The 16,984-nt window shown below is 41.5% G+C and overlaps 1 protein-coding gene and 2 long non-coding RNA genes across 3 annotated transcripts; all 3 read right to left on the bottom strand.

Annotated features, from left to right (window-relative positions):
- Positions 1-1,265: 1,265 nt before the first annotated feature.
- LOC115194618 (uncharacterized) lies at positions 1,266-2,328 on the bottom strand. The gene is made up of 3 exons (XR_003878416.1): positions 2,054-2,328; positions 1,797-1,879; positions 1,266-1,623 (listed from the first exon to the last, which is right to left on the bottom strand). It is a non-coding gene; the product is annotated as an uncharacterized LOC115194618 (long non-coding RNA).
- An 83-nt stretch (positions 2,329-2,411) lies between these two features.
- LOC115194985 (mucin-2-like) lies at positions 2,412-5,429 on the bottom strand (the record flags this gene model as incomplete). Its single annotated transcript, XM_029754886.1, has 1 exon — positions 2,412-5,429. A coding segment is annotated over exon 1 (2,916 nt), but the record flags the coding sequence as incomplete, so codon positions are not given.
- Positions 5,430-7,096: 1,667 nt separating this feature from the next.
- On the bottom strand, positions 7,097-11,291 carry LOC115194620 (uncharacterized). Its single transcript, XR_003878418.1, has 2 exons — positions 11,013-11,291; positions 7,097-7,267 (listed from the first exon to the last, which is right to left on the bottom strand). It is a non-coding gene; the product is annotated as an uncharacterized LOC115194620 (long non-coding RNA).
- Positions 11,292-16,984: the final 5,693 nt, after the last annotated feature.

Below are 16,984 nucleotides of genomic sequence, written 5' to 3'. Positions count from 1 at the left end.
ACAAGCATAATAACATAATCTTGCAATTTCCCTGACAGTCTCTGCTAGGTAAAGCCCCGCCTTATCTCAGCTCACTGGTCACCATAGCAGCACCCACCCGTAGCACGCGCTCCAGCAGGTATATTTCACTGGTCACCCCCAAAGCCAATTCCTACTTTGGCCGCCTTTCCTTCCAGTTCTCTGCTGCCAATGACTGGAACGAACTGCAAAAATCACTGAAGCTGGAGACTCATATCTCCCTCACTTAATTTAAGCACCAGCTGTCAGAGCAGCTCACAGATCACTGCACCTGTAGATAGCCCATCTGTAAATAGCCCATCCAACTACCCCATCCCCATACTGTTATTTATTTTATTTATTTTGCTCCTTTGCTCCCCAGTATCTCTACTTGCACACTCATCTTCGGCACATCTATCACTCCAGTGTTTAATTGCTATATTGTAATTATTTTGCCACTATGGCCTATTTATTGCCTTACCTCCCTTATCCTACCTCATTTGCACACACTGTATGTAGACTTTTTCTATTGTATTATTGACTGTATGTTTGTTTATTCCATGTGTAACTCTGTGTTGTTGTTTGTGTTGCACTGCTTTGCTTTATCTTGGCCAGGTCACAGTTGTAAATGAGAACTTGTTCTCAACTAGCCTACCTGGTTAAATAAAGGTGAAATAAATAAATCAAATAAAGAAGGGCCTTGGTCAGGGAGGTGACCAAGAACCCGATGGTCACTCTGAAGGAGCTACGGAGTTCCTCTGTGGAGATGGGAGAATCTTCCAGAAGGACAACTATCTCTGCAGCACTCTACCAATCAGGCCTTTATGATAGAATGGTCTGACGGAAGCCACTCCTCAGTATAAGGCACATGACAGCCTGCTTGGAGTTTGCCAAAAGGCACCTAAAGACTCCCAGACCATGAGAAACAAGATTCTCAGGTCTGATGAAACCAAGATTGAACTCTTTGGCCTGAATGCCAAGCGTCATGTCTGGAGGAAACCTGGCACCATCCCTACGGTGAATCATGGTGGTGGCAGCATCATGCTGTGGGGATGTTTTTCAGTGGCAGGGACTGGGAAACTAGTCAGGATCGAAGGAAAGATGAACGAGCAAAGTACAGAGAGATCCTTGATGAAAACCTGCTCCAGAGCGCTTAGGACCTCAAACTGGGTCAAAGGTTCACCTTCCAACAGGACAACGACCCTAAGCACACAGCCAAGACAAAGGTGCTTCATCAAAGTACTGAGTAAAGGGTCTACATACATATGTACATTTCAGATTTCAGATTTTTATTTCTAATAACTTTGCAAACATTTCTAAAAAGCTGTTTTTGCTTTGTCATTACTTGGAATTGTGTGTAGATTGATAAGGGAAAACACTATTTCATCAATTTTAGAATAAGGCTGTAACGTAACAAAATCTGGAAAAGTCAAGAGGTCTGAATATTTTCCACTATGTGACTGCCCTTGTGGGCTCACGATACAACATCTGCGATCAGGTTTATGAGTGCTGTCTGTAGTTTTCCCAGCTTCCTCCTCCTATTCCCCCAGACACCTAGCTCTGAATGGTTCTCAGTCGCAGTGTGAAGTCCCCTGTCAGCCCTTGTCTGATTAGTTCCTCGCGAAGCTGGAACAAACACACAGGGTTACGTAGATTAGTTCATTTGTTAACACTACTTTTCTCCTTTTCTCATTTTGCTTTATCCCCTTCTTTACATCAATGTCCTTCCTCATTCAATATACTTTATTTGTTTGAGCAACCTTACCATTTCAAAGTTACAATTTGACATAGACACTAACCTCCGTTAAGACTTGCTCCTTGATCTCAGATTCGGTTAGCTCTGTCTTCGAGGTGAATTTCACCCTCAGTCCAACCACATATCCTGTAGAGACACAATGAGTCAACATTACAAACAAACATGAAACAAACAAACAGACTGTCAGACAGACAGAGAGAGAGACAGACAAACAAACCGTGTATGTAACAAGGAAGGGACATGACAGGGTTGACCTCAATTACCAATTTGATTATATGAAGCACAGTAAATCACACTTACCAGGTCCACTGTTTGTGTCTGACAGTCCGGCGGTTGGAGGTATAGTGCTCATCTTTTGAGTTATTGGTTGTGTAGTTGTTGGTAGTTCAGTGTTTGTTTGTGTAGTTGTGATTTCAGTAGTTGCAGGTGCAGTTGTAGTTGTTGTGGCTGCTGCAGTGGTTGTTCTGGGAGAAGCTGTGGTTGTTGTAGGGGTGGATGTGGTTGTTGTAATAGCAGCTATAGATGTCGTTGGTGCTGCTGCGCTTGTTGTGGTGCCGGCAGTGGTTGTTCTGGGGAAACCTGAGGTTGTTGTTGTTGCAGCAGCGGATGTTGTTGTTGCAGCTGTGGTTGTTGTGAGAGCAGCTGTGGTTGTTGTAGTGGCAGGTGTGGTTGTTGTAGTGGCAGCTGTGGTTGTTGTGAGAGCAGCTGTGGTTGACGTAGCCACAGTTTTTGTTGTCATAGTAGCAGCTGTAGTTGTTGTCAGGGAAGATGTGTTTGTTATGGATGCAGCTGTGGTTGTTGTGGCTGTAGCTGTGCTTGTTGTGGGAGCAGCTGTAGTTCTGGTAGAAGCTGTGGTTGTGGTAGCTGCTGTGCTTTTTGTGGGGATGATTGTAGTTGTTGTAACAGCAGCTGTAGATGTCGTTGGTGCTGCTGTGGTTGTTGTAGGAGCAGCTGTGGTTGTCGTGGGAGGAGCTGTAGTTGTTGTGGGAGGTGTGGTTGTGGTGGGGAAAGCTATGGTTGTTGTCGGGGTGACAGTGGATGTTCTGGGGAAACCTGTGGTTGTTGTGGCTGCAGCTGTGGCTGTTGTTGGTGCAACTGTGGTTGTTTTGGGAGCAACTGTGATTGTTGTGGAAGCAGCTGTGGTTGATGTAATCACAGTTGTTGTCCTAGTAGCTGTGCTTGTTGTGGGAGCAGCTGTAGATCTGGTAGAAGCTGTGGTTGTGGTAGCTGCTGTGGTTGTTGTGGGGATGATTGTAGTTGTTGTAACGGCAGCTGTAGATGTCGTTGGTGCTGCTGTGGTTGTTGTAGGAGCAGCTGTGGTTGTCGTGGGAGGAGCTGTAGTTGTTGTGGGAGGTGTGGTTGTGGTGGGGAAAGCTATGGTTGTTGTCGGGGTGACAGTGGATGTTCTGGGGAAACCTGTGGTTGTTGTGGCTGCAGCTGTGGCTGTTGTTGGTGCAACTGTGGTTGTTTTGGGAGCAACTGTGATTGTTGTGGAAGCAGCTGTGGTTGATGTAATCGCAGTTGTTGTTGTCGTAGTAGGAGCTGTAGTAGTTGTCAGGGAAGCTGTGGTTGTTACGGAAGCAGCTGTGGATGTTGTAGATCCAGCTGTGGTTGTCGTAGCTGTATTTGTGGTTGTAAATGGTGCAACTGCGGTTGTAGTGGGAGCAGCTGTGGTTGACGAAGCCGCAGTTGTTGTAGTCATAACAGCAGCTGTAGTTGTTGTCAATGGTGCAACTGTGGTTGTTGGGTAAATAGCTGCGGAAGTTGGTGCAGCTGTAGTTGTTGTCACCGGCTCTGAGGTTGTAGTTGGTAATACTTTGGTTCTTGAGGGAGCAGCTGGTGTTGGTGTAGCATCAACTGTGGTTGTTGTAGTAGGAGCTGTAGTTGTGGTTGTTGTAGTAGGAGCTGTAATTGTGGTTGTCATAGTAGGAGCTGCAGTTGTAGTTGTTGTAATAGGAGCTACATTTGTTGATGTAGTAGTAGGAGCTGTTGTTGTTGTTGTCGTTGGTGCTGCTTTGGTAGTTGTAGCAGCAACAGTGGTTGTTGTGGGAGCAGTTGTGGTTGTTGTGGGGACGCCTGCGGTTGATGTTGCCACAGTTGTTGTTAACGTAGCATCAGCTGTGGTTGTTAACGTAGCATCAGCTGTGGTTGTTTTAGTAGAAGCTGCAGTTGTGGTTGTCGTAGTAGGAGCTTCAGTTATCGTTGTCGTAGAACGAACTGTGGATGCAGAATGAACTGCAGTTGTGGTTGTTGTTGTAGGAGCTGCAGTTGTCGTTGTCAAAGTAGGAGCTGCATTTGTGGTTGACCTAGTAGGAAATACAGTTGTTGTAGTTGTAGTAGCAGTTTGGATTAGTAAAGTAGGAACTGCAGTTGTGGTTGTCACAGTAGGAGCTGCAGTTGTGGTTGTCGTATTAGGAGCTGCAGTTGTGGTTGTCGTATTAGGAATTGCATTTGTGGTTGTTGTAGTAGGTGCTGCATTTGTGGTTGTCATAGTAGGTGCTGCATTTGTGGTTGTCATAGTAGGAGCTGAAGTTGTGGCTGTTGTTGTAAGCACTGAAGGTATAGAAAAAGCTGCAGTTGTGGTTGTCGTAGTAGGAGCTGCAGTTTTGGTTGTTGTAGTAAGAGCTGCAGTTGTGGCTGTCGTTGGTGGAGCTGCAACTGTGGTTGTAGTAGTAGTTGCTGCGGTTATGGTTGTTGCAATAGGACCTGCAGTTGTGATTGTCGTAGTATAAGCTGCAGTCATGGTTGTCGTAGCAGGAGATGCATTTATGGTTGTTGTAGTAGGAGCTGTAGTTGTTGTGGTATCAACTGTGGTTGTTGTAGGTGCAGTTGTTGTTGTTGTGATGATGTCTGTGGTTGATGTAAACACAGATGTTGCTAAAGTAGCAGTATCTGTGGTTGTTATAGTAGGATCTTGAGCTGTGGTTGTTGCAGAAGGAGATGCAGTGGTGACTGTCGTAGTAGGAGCTGCAGTTGTGTTTGTCGTGGTAAGAGATGCAGTTGTTGTTATCGTAGTAGGAGCTGCAGTTGGAGTTGTTGTAGTAAGAACTGCAGTTGTATAAGGAGCTTCAGTTATGGTTGTTGTAGTAGGAGCTGCAGTTGCCATTGTTGTAGGAGGAGCTGCAGTTGCCGTTGTCAAAGTAGCACCTGCAGTTGTGGTTGTTCTTGTAAAAACTGCAGTTGTATAAGGAGCTTCAGTTGTGGTTGTCGTAGTAGGAGCTGCAGTTGTGGTTGTCGTAGTAGGAGCTTCAGTTGTGGTTGTCGAGGTAGGAGCTGTAGTTGTTGTAGTAGGAGCTTCAGTAGTGATTGTTGTAGTATAGGCTGCAGTCATGGTTGTTGTGGTAGGAGCTGCGGCTGTGGTTGTTGCAGAAGGAGATGCAGTAGTGACTGTCATCGTAGGAGATGCAGTTGTGGTTGTTGAAGTAGGAGCTTCAGTTGTGTTTGTCGTAGTAAAAACTGCAGGTGTATAAGGAGCTTCAGTTATGGTTGTCGTAGTAGGAGGTGCAGTTGTGGTTGTCGTGGTAGGAGCTGCAGTTGTGGTTGTAGTAGTAGGAGCTGCAGTTGAGGCTGTCATGGTAGGAGTTGCAGTTGTGGTTGTCGTAGTAGAAGCTGCAGTTGTGTTTGTCGTATTAGGAACTGCAGTTGTATAAGGAGCTTCATTTATGGTTGTCGTAATAGGAGCTGCAGTTGTGGTTCTAGTAGTAAAAACTGCAGTTGTAGAATGAGCTGCAGTTGTGGTTGTCGTAGTAGGAGCTGCAGTTGCAATTTTTGTAGTAGGAGCTGCAGTTGTGGTTGTTGTAGTAGGAGCTTCAGTTGAGGTTGTCATGGTTGAAGCTGCAGTTGTGGTTGTCGTAGTAGGAGCTGCAGTTGCCGTTGTCGTAGTAGGAGTTGTCGTAGACGTAGTAGGAGCTGCAGTTGTGGTTGTTGTAGTAGGAGCTGCAGTAGTGGTTGTTGTAGTAGGAGCTGAGGTTGTATATGGAGCTTCAGTTATGGTTGTCATAGTAGGAGCTGCATTTTGTCATTGTCGTGGTAGGAGCTGCAGTTGTGGTTGTCGTGGTAGGAGCTGCATTTATGTTTGTCGAGGTAGGAGCTGCAGTTGTGGTTGTTGTTGTACTAGGAGCTGCTGTTGCCGTTGTTGTAGTAGGAGCTGCAGTTACCGTTGTCAAAGTAGGAGCTACAGTTGTGGTTGTCGTAGTAAGAACTGCAGCTGTATAAGGAGCTTCAGTTATGGTTGTCATAGTAGGCGCTGCATTTGTGGTTGTCGTAGTAGGAGCTGCAGTTGTAGTTGTCGTGGTAGGAGCTGCAGTTGTGGTGTCGAGGTAGGAGCTGCAGTTGTGGGTGTCGAGGTAGGAGCTGTAGTTGTGGTTATTGTAGTAGGAGCTATAGTTGTGATTGTCGTAGTAGGAGCTGCAGTTGTGGTTATTGTAGTAGGAGCTATAGTTGTGATTGTCGTAGTATAGGCTGCAGTCATGGTTGTTGTAGAATGAGCTGCAGTTGTGGTTGTCGTTGTTGGCGCCGCGTTTGTGGTTATTGTTTTAAGAACTGCAGGTATAGAAGGAGCTGCAGTTGTATTTGTTGTAATAGGAGCTGCATTTGTTGTTGTAGGAGCTGCAGTTGTTGATGTAGTAGGAGCTGCAGTTGTTGATGTAGTAGGAGCTGCAGTTGTTGTTGATGTAGTAGGAGCTGCAGTTGTGGTTGTTGCAGTGGTTGTTGTGGGAGCAGTTGTGGTTGTTGTGGGGACGCCTGCGGTTGATGTTGTCACAGTTGTTGTTAATGTAGCATCAGTTGTGGTTGTTAACGTAGCATCAGCTGTGGTTGTTTTAGTAGAAGCTGCAGTTGTGATTGTTGTTGTAGGAGCTTCAGTTGTGTTTATCGTAGTTGGAGCCTCATTTGTGGTTGTCATAGTAGGAGCTGCAGTTATGGTTGTTGTAGTAAGAGCTGAAGTTGTGGTTGTGGTTGTCGTAGTGGGATCTGCAGTTATGGTTGTCGTAGTAGGATCTGCATTCGTGGATGTTGTCATAGGAGCTGCATTTATGGCTGTTCTATTGGGATATTCGGTTGTTGTTGTTGTAGTAGGACCTGCAGTTCTGGTTTTCGTGGTAGGAGCTGCAGTTGTGTTTGTCGTAGTAGGATCTGGTTCAGTAGTAAGTTGGGTAGATGTTGTGAGTTCTGTGGTTGGCTCTTTTGTGGTTGTGAGTACTGTAACTGGCTGTGTTGTTGTTGTAGTAGGAGCTTCAGTTGTGGTTATTGTAGCACGATCTTCAATTATGGTTGTCGTGGTAATACCTGGTTCAGTAGTTAGTTGTCTAGTTGTTGTTAGTTCTGTGGTTTGCTCCGTTGTGATTTTGAGATTTGAAGTAGGTTGTGTTATGGTTGTGAGTTCAGTAGTTGAAGGTTCAGTTGTAAGTTCACTGGTTGTTTGTGTAGTTGCTAGCTCACTGGCTGGTTGTATTATGGTTGTGAGTTCAGTAGTTGAAGGTTTGGTTGTTGTATACGTCTGTGTAGTTGTTGGTACTGTATAACACAAACAAATGTCATTCCATCACATTCTCAGCAGGATGGACAAATCACCACACTATAGCCTGGTTACACCAGCGCCAGTTGTAAGCTTCCCATAATCATGAAAGAATAAGCTGGAAATCCGGAATCCTCCAAACAGGATTTCTTTCAAACCTGGGAAAGGGATGTGAACTTTGCATCCCTACACTGAGTGAGGCATTCAGTCTGGTTTATCCGGACTAAACTACTGTAACAGGAAAAGGACCATGTAGCTCACATTCGTGGCTGAAAGTAGCAACACGCGTGCCCCACCTACCTCAGGATTCCTCCCTTTCCAGACATTATTTCCCTGTTTTTGTGGGGTGTAAATTCACTTGCCACATAATTGTCACTGGAACGATTTATTTCAAAAGAAAGGCAATGCACATTTCAACTGTTGCTTGCACAAAGTATATTTTTCTGTTGATATTACAATTTTGCAAACTTCTGTTATTGACCACACAAACATATGCCAGTCTCCTTCAAAATGTCAACAATGGAACATTTGGTTTTTGATTAGCATCTATTAAATAGATTCTATTTCAAAGCAGATCGTTGGGCAGGGATTAAACGCAAAGGGCCCAATTCAGATTTAGGAAATGTACGCCTTTCCTATGCACACCTTTCTTATCCAGATTACTTGTTAGATATTACTGCACGGTCGGAACTAGAAGCACAAGCATTTCACTACACTCGCCTTAACATCTGCTAACCGTGTGTATGTGACCAATACCATTTGATTTGATTACACGTCTGAGTAGTTGGTATTCCGACTTCTCTTATGCAGGTGTGCAGAGATGGTTCCCTTGAGCGCATTGAATAATTTCAATTCAACTGTTGAAAACCCTCCCACTTGCTGGCTACCAGATTTTCTCGTGGACTTTTCATTCAATAGGGTTTTCAGTACATTTATCTAAAGCCATCCCTTTAAATTGTGTACCTTTAATTAGCATTTTCTCGACAGACTAGAACATCTCTCTCTCTCTCTCTCTCTCTCTCTCTCTCTCTCGGGACCAAGCTTGGACCAGTTGTACTGTTAGAGGGGCCAGTTACATTACATGTTACTGTTATCATATTGTTTTCCTCACTGCATTGCAGGCATTAGCAGGCAAAAGACCATGTTCATAATCATCATCGTTGCCACTGTCTAATAACGAATGTAAAAAAAGAACGATAGCAAAAATGTGTTATGTATAAATTATTTCATACTCCATATTTAGGGGGGCCACAAGGGGGTCCAAAATTGTTGTCACAGGGGCACTGGCAAATCTCTCGCCCACACGATGCCATACAGGCTGTCTGCCATCTGCCCATTACAGTTGAAACCGGGATTTCTCCGTAAAGAGCACAGTACTCTAGCGTGCCAGTGGCCATTGAAGGTGAGCATTTGCCCACCGTTATGATGTCGAACTGCAGTCATCTCAAGACCCTGGTGAGGACGACAAGCATGCAGATGAGCTTCCCTGAGATGGTTTCCGATAGTTTGTGCAGAAATGATTTTGTTGTGCAAACCCAGTTTCATCAGCTGTCCTGGTGGCTGGTCTCAGACAATCTCACAGGTGAAGAAGCTGGATGTGGAGGTCCTGGGCTGGCATGGTTCCACGTGGTCTGCAGTTGTGAGGCCTGTTGGACGTACTGCTAAATTCTCTAAAACGACGTTGGAGGCAGCTTATGGTAGAGAAATTAACATTCAATTCTCTGGCAACAGATCTGGTGGGCCTTTCTACAGTCAGCATGCCAATTGCACGCTCCCTCAAAACTTCAGACATCTGTGGCATTGTGTTGTGTGACAAAACTGCACATTTTAGAGAGGCCTTTTATTTTCCCCAGCACAAGGTGCACCTGTGTAATGATCATGCTGTTTAATCAGCTTCTTGATATGCAAAACATGTCAGGTGGATGGATTATCTTGGCAGAGGATAATCCAAAGGAAATGCTTACTAACAGGGATGTGAACAAATTTTGTGTGCAAAACTTTAGAAAAATATTTGTGAGCATGGAGCATTTCTGGGATCTTTTATTTCAGCTCATGAAACATGGGACCAACACTTTAAATGTTGCTTTTATATTTTTTTTCAGTGTAGATCTAAATAAATAAAATGATTATTCTAATTCTGTAGTTGGTGTTTGTCATGACAACCAATTAAAAATCCAGGTAGCAGTAATGACAGGGTAGCAACCAAAAGTTGGGCAGTGTTTCCCAGTGAACCCTAATCACATTTCAATAGATGTTGCGTTTAGACAAAGATTTTAGAATTCACAACATGCCTTTGCACAAACACCATGCTGATCTTCACCTAGCAATCTGTATTAGAGCAAACATTTGCTTTTCCCTAGCTATTGCTTTTAGCTTAATGGTATTTATCTTGCCATCTAGCTAATTAGCAATTAGTATAAGCGATTACCGTTATTTTAGGCACATGCCAGCTTCCTTAGACATCTTCTGTTTAACAGAGGGCAATATACACAAACTAGTAGTATAGAGAAAACGTGGATTTAGATTTATAGAAGCAATGTGGAAAGCAGCATTGTTGTTTTGGAAGAATTTATTGAGTGCATGAATTGGCAGAGCAAAATATTTATTTGGATATCCCATAATTGGTCGCACTTTAGAGCCCTGCTGACAGCATTCTTCTAAATGTTTTTTTTTTTTTTTTTTAAATCACGTTTTTTTTGCGGACCTAATTTTTGTGGTTAAACTAGTCAATTAAACTCATGAACGTAACTTTTTATATCAAATTGTTTTTCATTCTACATAGCCCTGTTTGACCTGAGAAGAAAATGGTAAATCACTTTCGTAACACTTTGTTTAAAGTGTCCTTAATAAACAAATCAGAAGGCTTTTACAAAGTGTGTGTTCAACATTTATTAATCATTAGTTCCATATTTATAAACCATTTACTAATCATTAGTAAATAATTTTTGCATCCCCTAATCTAAAGTGACAGCCATTTATGCTTTTTAAATACTTTATAAAGGTTTTGAGTGACCAGTGTAATTTCTCACAAAAAGATGGGCATGCCATTGGTAGACATTCCAGGATAGGATATTTAAGGAAATATACATAAATGTGTGAAGAATAGTGAGCAAACTGTTTGTAAATGCCTTACAAATTGTTTATAACTGCCTTATAAATGGTTTATTATGGAGCCCTAAAATAAAGTGTTACCAACCCTTATGACGGCTAAATGAACAGTTACATGAAATTGGTGACAAAACCGGACTGATAGGCTGATTTGACTTGGGACTGATTGGGTTAACTTTTTTAGGCCCCAATTTGCCAAATTATGATCATTATGCGCAATGGTGGAACAAGCTCCCTCACGACGCCAGGACAGCGGAGTCAATCACCACCTTCCGGAGACACCTGAAACCCCACCTCTTTAAGGAATACCTGGGATAGGATAAAGTAATCCTTCTAACCCCCCCCCCCCCCTAAAAGATTTAGATGCACTATTGTAAAGTGGTTGTTCCACTGGATATCGTAAGGTGAATGCACCAATTTGTAAGTCGCTCTGGATAAGAGCGTCTGCTAAATGACTTAAATGTAAATGTAAATGTAAAACCCAAAACAATTTAGACATGCCCACTGAGCTGAAGAAGGACCAGCCCATCTGGCATTTGCCTGAACTTCCAAATGGCCAGTCCATTTCTGCTTAAGCTTAACCTTGAATATATTTTTAGAACAATAACAATAACTAAACAGGAGATAGATACTAACCTGAGAAAATGATTATGAGAAACACCCCAAGTTCCATAGTTGCATTGGTATTCCCTCTAATACATGGGAGAAAAAAACAAAGATTAATTAAAAAATGTATAATCATTCATTATAATTGGTATTCCCTTTAATACATAAAAAATTATCATTGAATTATAAACAATTATTTATTTAAATGTTTACATTTAACGCACAACACCACACATAGCATACACAGTATGAAAAAAGATTGGTAGTACATGCACTATTATCTAAATATAAATGTACGGAATAGTGAACACTGTCACTTACAGGTAGGCCTACTGTATTGATTGAAAAAATTCACTCAGAAAACTTAATAAGATCATAAAATGATTTGGTATCACTTTTAAATGCAACCAATAGCATAGGCCAATGAAAATAGTGGATAAACAGGTAGGTCTACAATATGAGGAGGAAATTATAGTCCACCAACATTCCAGTGGAGCTGACTCATCCAAACAGTTTTTCCCTCAATTGTAATTTTGAAATATTGCATGAGGCCTTTTAGCTGCTGCCTGCTGTTGATTGTTGGGGTGACAGGTAGCCTAGTGGTTAGAGCGTTGGACTAGTAACTGAAAGGTTGCCAGATCGAATCCCTGAGCTGACAAGGTAAAAATCTGTCGTTCTTCCCCTGAACAAGGCAGTTAACCGACTAGGCTGTTGTTGAAAATAAGAATTTGTTCTTAATTGACTTGCCTAGTTAAATAAATATAAAAGCAACAGCCATGTTGACAGCCACAACTCAACAATTAGCTGTTTGGTATTTGCCCTGTAGGCTGCCCAATTGTGGGCTTCCTGAATGTAGGCCTACATGTGTTCCAGATGTGACAATCCACAGCAATATTTGTAATGAAGCTATTGATTCTCTAGCTAAATTATGCTCTCTGGTGTAGTATTTTAAATGATTAATTTTATTTCTGTACAGACAGGAGTAATTATACAATTTGGAGTACCTCTAGCACCCCTTCCGTGTGCTGTGCTCTCCCCGTGGCCAAAAAAATCAAGACTTCTTCTTATTATTTTCACAGCCAGAGATCAATTTTACCCAAATATACAGATGGAGATTTAGTTAAACAAATTCACATTGATGGATTATCAGACAAGTCACAGGCTTTTGGTTGGGAGTAGCTCAGATTAATGAAGTGCAAAATAATCCACTGGGTCTAGGCTATGCATTAAATGCCCTCAAAATGTTCTGATCAGTTCTGCTAATAGATGAGCAACTAGACTAATGATGAACGCAACAGAGATTCAGTGAAAACAAAAATATGACATTGATTGATTTATCAAGACAAGTCCCCCCCATGCTTGTCTCAAAGCAGCACAATGGCGCAGTCCCAATCAAAACCGTGCTGAAATTGAGTTCACCACACACAGCAAAATTAGCTTTGAGTTTATTTTAATGGTTCAATGACTTTTGGAGTTTCACATAACCACGCCTCTAAGTTTAGAGGCTTACAAAAAATGTTTACACTATGGCAGCAGTGCAAAAGATTCAGGGCTGACCCAAAATCATTCTGGACTAAAGCCCCGAAAGCCCGGTCCTGGTGACGTCCCAGCTCTCAGCCATAGTACCATAGAGTGCTTACAAGGTAAGGAAACTAATGTCTAAATCCATTCATTCGCTGAACTGTACTACTATGTTAAAGATTTACTACCTTCAAAGGCCCAGTAAAGCAGTGGCGTGTATTCAGGGATGCCAAGGGAAGCCAGTCTCCCCCCCCCCAAAATTAACCCCATCCTTCAGCTACCCTCAACCCCTCTCATCTATTTTTTATTTTACCTTTATTTAACTAGGCAAGTCAGTTAAGAACAAGTTCTTATTTTCAATGATGGCTTAGGAACAGTGGGTTAACTGACTTGTTCAGGGGCAGAATGACAGATTTTTACCTTGTCAGCTCAGGGATTCAATCTTGCAACCTTTCGGTTACTAGTACAACGCTCTAACCACTAGGCTACCTGCCACCCCTCTATCTCTGAAGACCATCCAGTTTGATTTCTATTTAACCTACAGTGCATTCGGAAAGTATTCAGACGCATTTTTTCTTACGTTACAGCCTTATTCTAAAATTGATTATCCCTCATCAATCTACACACAATACCTCATAATGACAAAGCAAAAACATTTTTTAGACATTTTAGCAGTAAGGGAAAAAGAAAAAAGAAAAAATGTATATTGTTTTTGTAAACTTCAAGAGCTCTTCAAATTCAAAATTAAATAGTAACAGACCTTCTTAAAACAATTCCATAGAGCTCAGTAGAACAACACCCCCCCTCCATTTTTTGTGTGAGAAATTACACTGGACACAAAAAAACATGTATAAATTCATTATAAAGTATAAATGGAGCACATTTTATCAAATCAAAATCAAATCAAATTGTATTGGTCACATACACATGGTTAGCAGATGTTAATGCGAGTGTAGTGAAATGCTTGTGCTTCTAGTTCCGACAATGCAGTAATATCTAACAAGTAATCTAACAAAACAACTACCTTATACACACAAGTGTAAAGGGATGAATAAGAATATGTACATATAAATAAATGGATGAGCGATGGCCGTGCAGCATAGGCAAGATGCAGTAGATGGTATAGGTTACAGTATATACATATGAGATGAGTAATGTAGGGTATGTAAACATTATTGAAGTGGCGTTATTTAAAGTGACTAGTCATACATTTATTAAGTCCATTTATTAAAGTGGCCAGAGATTTGAGTCTGTATGCTGGCAGCAGCCTCTCTATGTTAGTGATGACGAGACGGCCTACAGGGAGGAAGTGAGGGCCCTCGGAGTGTGGTGTCAGGATAACCTCTCACTCAATAAACAGTTTAACCATTGAAATGTTCTGGGGGCCATTTTGAGACCAGGTACTGCTGGAATGTCTACCAATGGCATGTCCATCTTCTTGTAAGAAATTACACTGGTCTCAAAACATTTATAAAATATCTATTATGTATAAATACCCCACAATTTAGATGAGGCCATGCAAAAATACTTATCTAATGATTAGTAAATGGTTTATAAGGACCTATTTTAAACATTGTATGAATCATTATTAAATACTTTAAAAGTTGTTAATAAATGTGTGAATAACTAGGCTACTAACAATTACAAATGTGGGAGTAATGATTCATAAATGAGGAGTAAACAATTTACTATCCAATTATAAATGCTTTATTACGTGGAGTTATAATGAAGTGCTACCAAATTTTATGTATGAAGTTTTGAGTGCGAATTTTCAATCAATAAAGTAGGCCTACCTGTAAGTGACAGTGTTCACTATTCTGTACATTTACATTCTGAAAATAGTGCATGTACATTCGATGTATAATGATTTAAAGAATAGAAAACGTCATACCAAAATGGTTGCTGCTTGTCTTCTTCAGTGTTCATGCTTCTATGAGCTCCTCATCAAATGATCTGCGTATGTTACTTTTATTTTGTTTCTCTGTCAGGATGCGTCCCAAATGGCACTGTATTAGGGTGCCATTTGGAATGTACACTCACCAGGTATAGTAACTATGTAGTTCAACAAGAACAAAGAAACTACATTCCAATACTATCAGACAGACAAAGACATTCTGCCATTCTGCCATTATAATTTGAATGTTTTGCCATGACAGTAAGCAACTTCTGGTAACACTTCAAACAAGTGTTCAGCGTTTACATGTAATGCATTCTGAGTAAGCTCCAGAAGTTATGCTCCCTGTTTGTGCCACATTAAGTCCTGTGGCAGTGGATGCAAGTGGGGAAAAATATCCAAAACGGCAACACTTTGCACTTATTGGTGTTTAGATAGTCACTTCTGATTTTTGCGGTATTTCCCGGGACTCTCTGGATAAATATTAGCTATTCCAGGTATTGATAATTGGTAGATTGTGGGTAAAATATGAATCCCTGTCTAACGCGGGTCGTATAAAGGGGACCAAGGCGCAGCGTTTATAGTGCTCATATTCACTTTTATTGTGAAGACACTAGAACAACACACCAAAACGACCGACAACAGTTCTGTCAGGTGAAATACACTAAACAGAAAACAACTAACCACAAAATCAAGGAAGAAAAACCCCTACTTAAATACGATCTCTAATCAGAGACAATGAGGATCAGCTGCCTCCAATTAGAGATCAATCCAAACAATCCCAACGTAGAAATAGAAAAACTAGAACTTAAACATAGAAATAGAAAACATAGGAAAACACAAAAACACCCCCGTCACGACCTGACCTACTCTACTATATAAAATGACATCTTACTAGGATCAGGATGTGACACCCTGTAAGAATGGTGGCAGGTAGCCTAGTGGTTAGAGCATTGGACTAGTAACTGAAAGGTTGCAAGATCAAATCCCTGAGCTGACAAGGTAAAAAACTGTTGTTCTAACCCTGAGCAAGGCAGTTAACCAACTGTTCCAAGGCTGTCATTGAAAATAAGACTTTGTTCTGAACTGACTTGCCTAGAATAATGACAATATCTGTTTTACTGCACTCTTTTCAATACCAATGAAGTGAGATTGGTTCTTGCTGGCTACATGTAGTTATAGGCTCCAGTAGGTGTTAACTTTAAGTCACTTTAGATAGAAGTGTATGTTAAACAACCATATACAGATAACACTGTACTGTGTTTTCAAGCCTAAGGTTTTTGCCCAAAATCAGAGCCTATTACCTACAGTACACTTGGAAAGTATTCAACCCCTTGGCTTTTTCCACATTTTGTTACGTTACAGACTTATTCTAAAACTTATTGAGTCAATCTACACACAATATCTCATAATAACAAAGCGAAAACAGGTTTTTAGATATTTTTGGCAAATGTATTAAAAATTAAAAACAGTATTCAGACCCTTTGCTAAGAGACCTGAAATTGAGCTCAGTTGCATCCTGTTTCCATTGATCATCCTTGATGTTTTTACAACTTGATTGGAGTCCCCCTGTGGTAAATTCAATTGATTGGACATGATTTGGAAAGGCACACACCGGTCTATATAAGGACCCACAGTTGACTGTCACGTCCTGACCAGTAAAGGGGTTATTTGTTATTGTAGTTTGGTCAGGACGTGGCAGGGGGTGTTTGTTTAGAGTGTTTCGGGGTTTGTTGGGCTATGTCATTATGTAAGAGGGGGTGTTTGTTTAGTGTGTCTCGGGGTTTGTTGGTCTATGTGCTTATGTAAGAGGGGTGTTTGTTTAGAGTGTTCCGGGGTTTTTGGTCTATGTTCTATGTTAGTGTATTTCTATGTTCAGTCTTGTCTTTCTATTTCTATGTTTAGAGTTTGTTGATTGACCTTCAATTGGAGGCAGCTGTTCCTCGTTGCCTCTGATTGAAGGTCCTGTGTATAGGGGTGTTTGTGCTATGGGGGTTTGTGGGTAGTTGTTTCCTGTTTTGTGTCTGTGCACCTGACAGGACTGTTTAGTGTCGTTCGTTGTTTTGTATCCGTGATTTGTTTGTTTTTCCTTCTTTTGATTTAACCTGTTAGGGCTAGGGGGCATATTACTACTGCCCAGAAACTAGAATATGCCTATAATTATTGGCTTTGGATAGAAAACACCCTAAAGTTTCTAAAACTGTTTGAATGGTGTCTGTGAGTATAACAGAACTCATATGGCAGGCAAAAACCTGAGAAGATTCTGTACAGGAAGTGCCCTCTCTGACCATTCCTTGAGCTTCTTGACTCTGTTTATTGAAAACTTAGGATCTTTGCTGTAACGTGACACTTCCTACGGCTCCCATAGGCTCTCAGAACCCGGGAAAAAGCTGAATGATGTAATTCCAGCCCCTGGCTGAAAAACATTAGCGCCTTTGGTAAGTGGTCTATCAGAGGACAATCAGACTGAGGCGCGTGCACGAGGCGACCCCATGTTTTTATTTTCTCTCTCTTTGTACTAAAACACAGATTCCCGGTCAGAATATTATCGCTTTTTTACGAGAAAAATGGCATAAAAATTGATTTT

The sequence above is a fragment of the Salmo trutta genome, chromosome 5, assembly GCF_901001165.1.
Source record: "Salmo trutta chromosome 5, fSalTru1.1, whole genome shotgun sequence".
NCBI lineage: Eukaryota > Metazoa > Chordata > Actinopteri > Salmoniformes > Salmonidae > Salmo > Salmo trutta.
The sequence above is the reverse complement of the archived record's forward strand: the minus strand, read 5'-3'. Positions and strand labels throughout refer to the sequence as shown.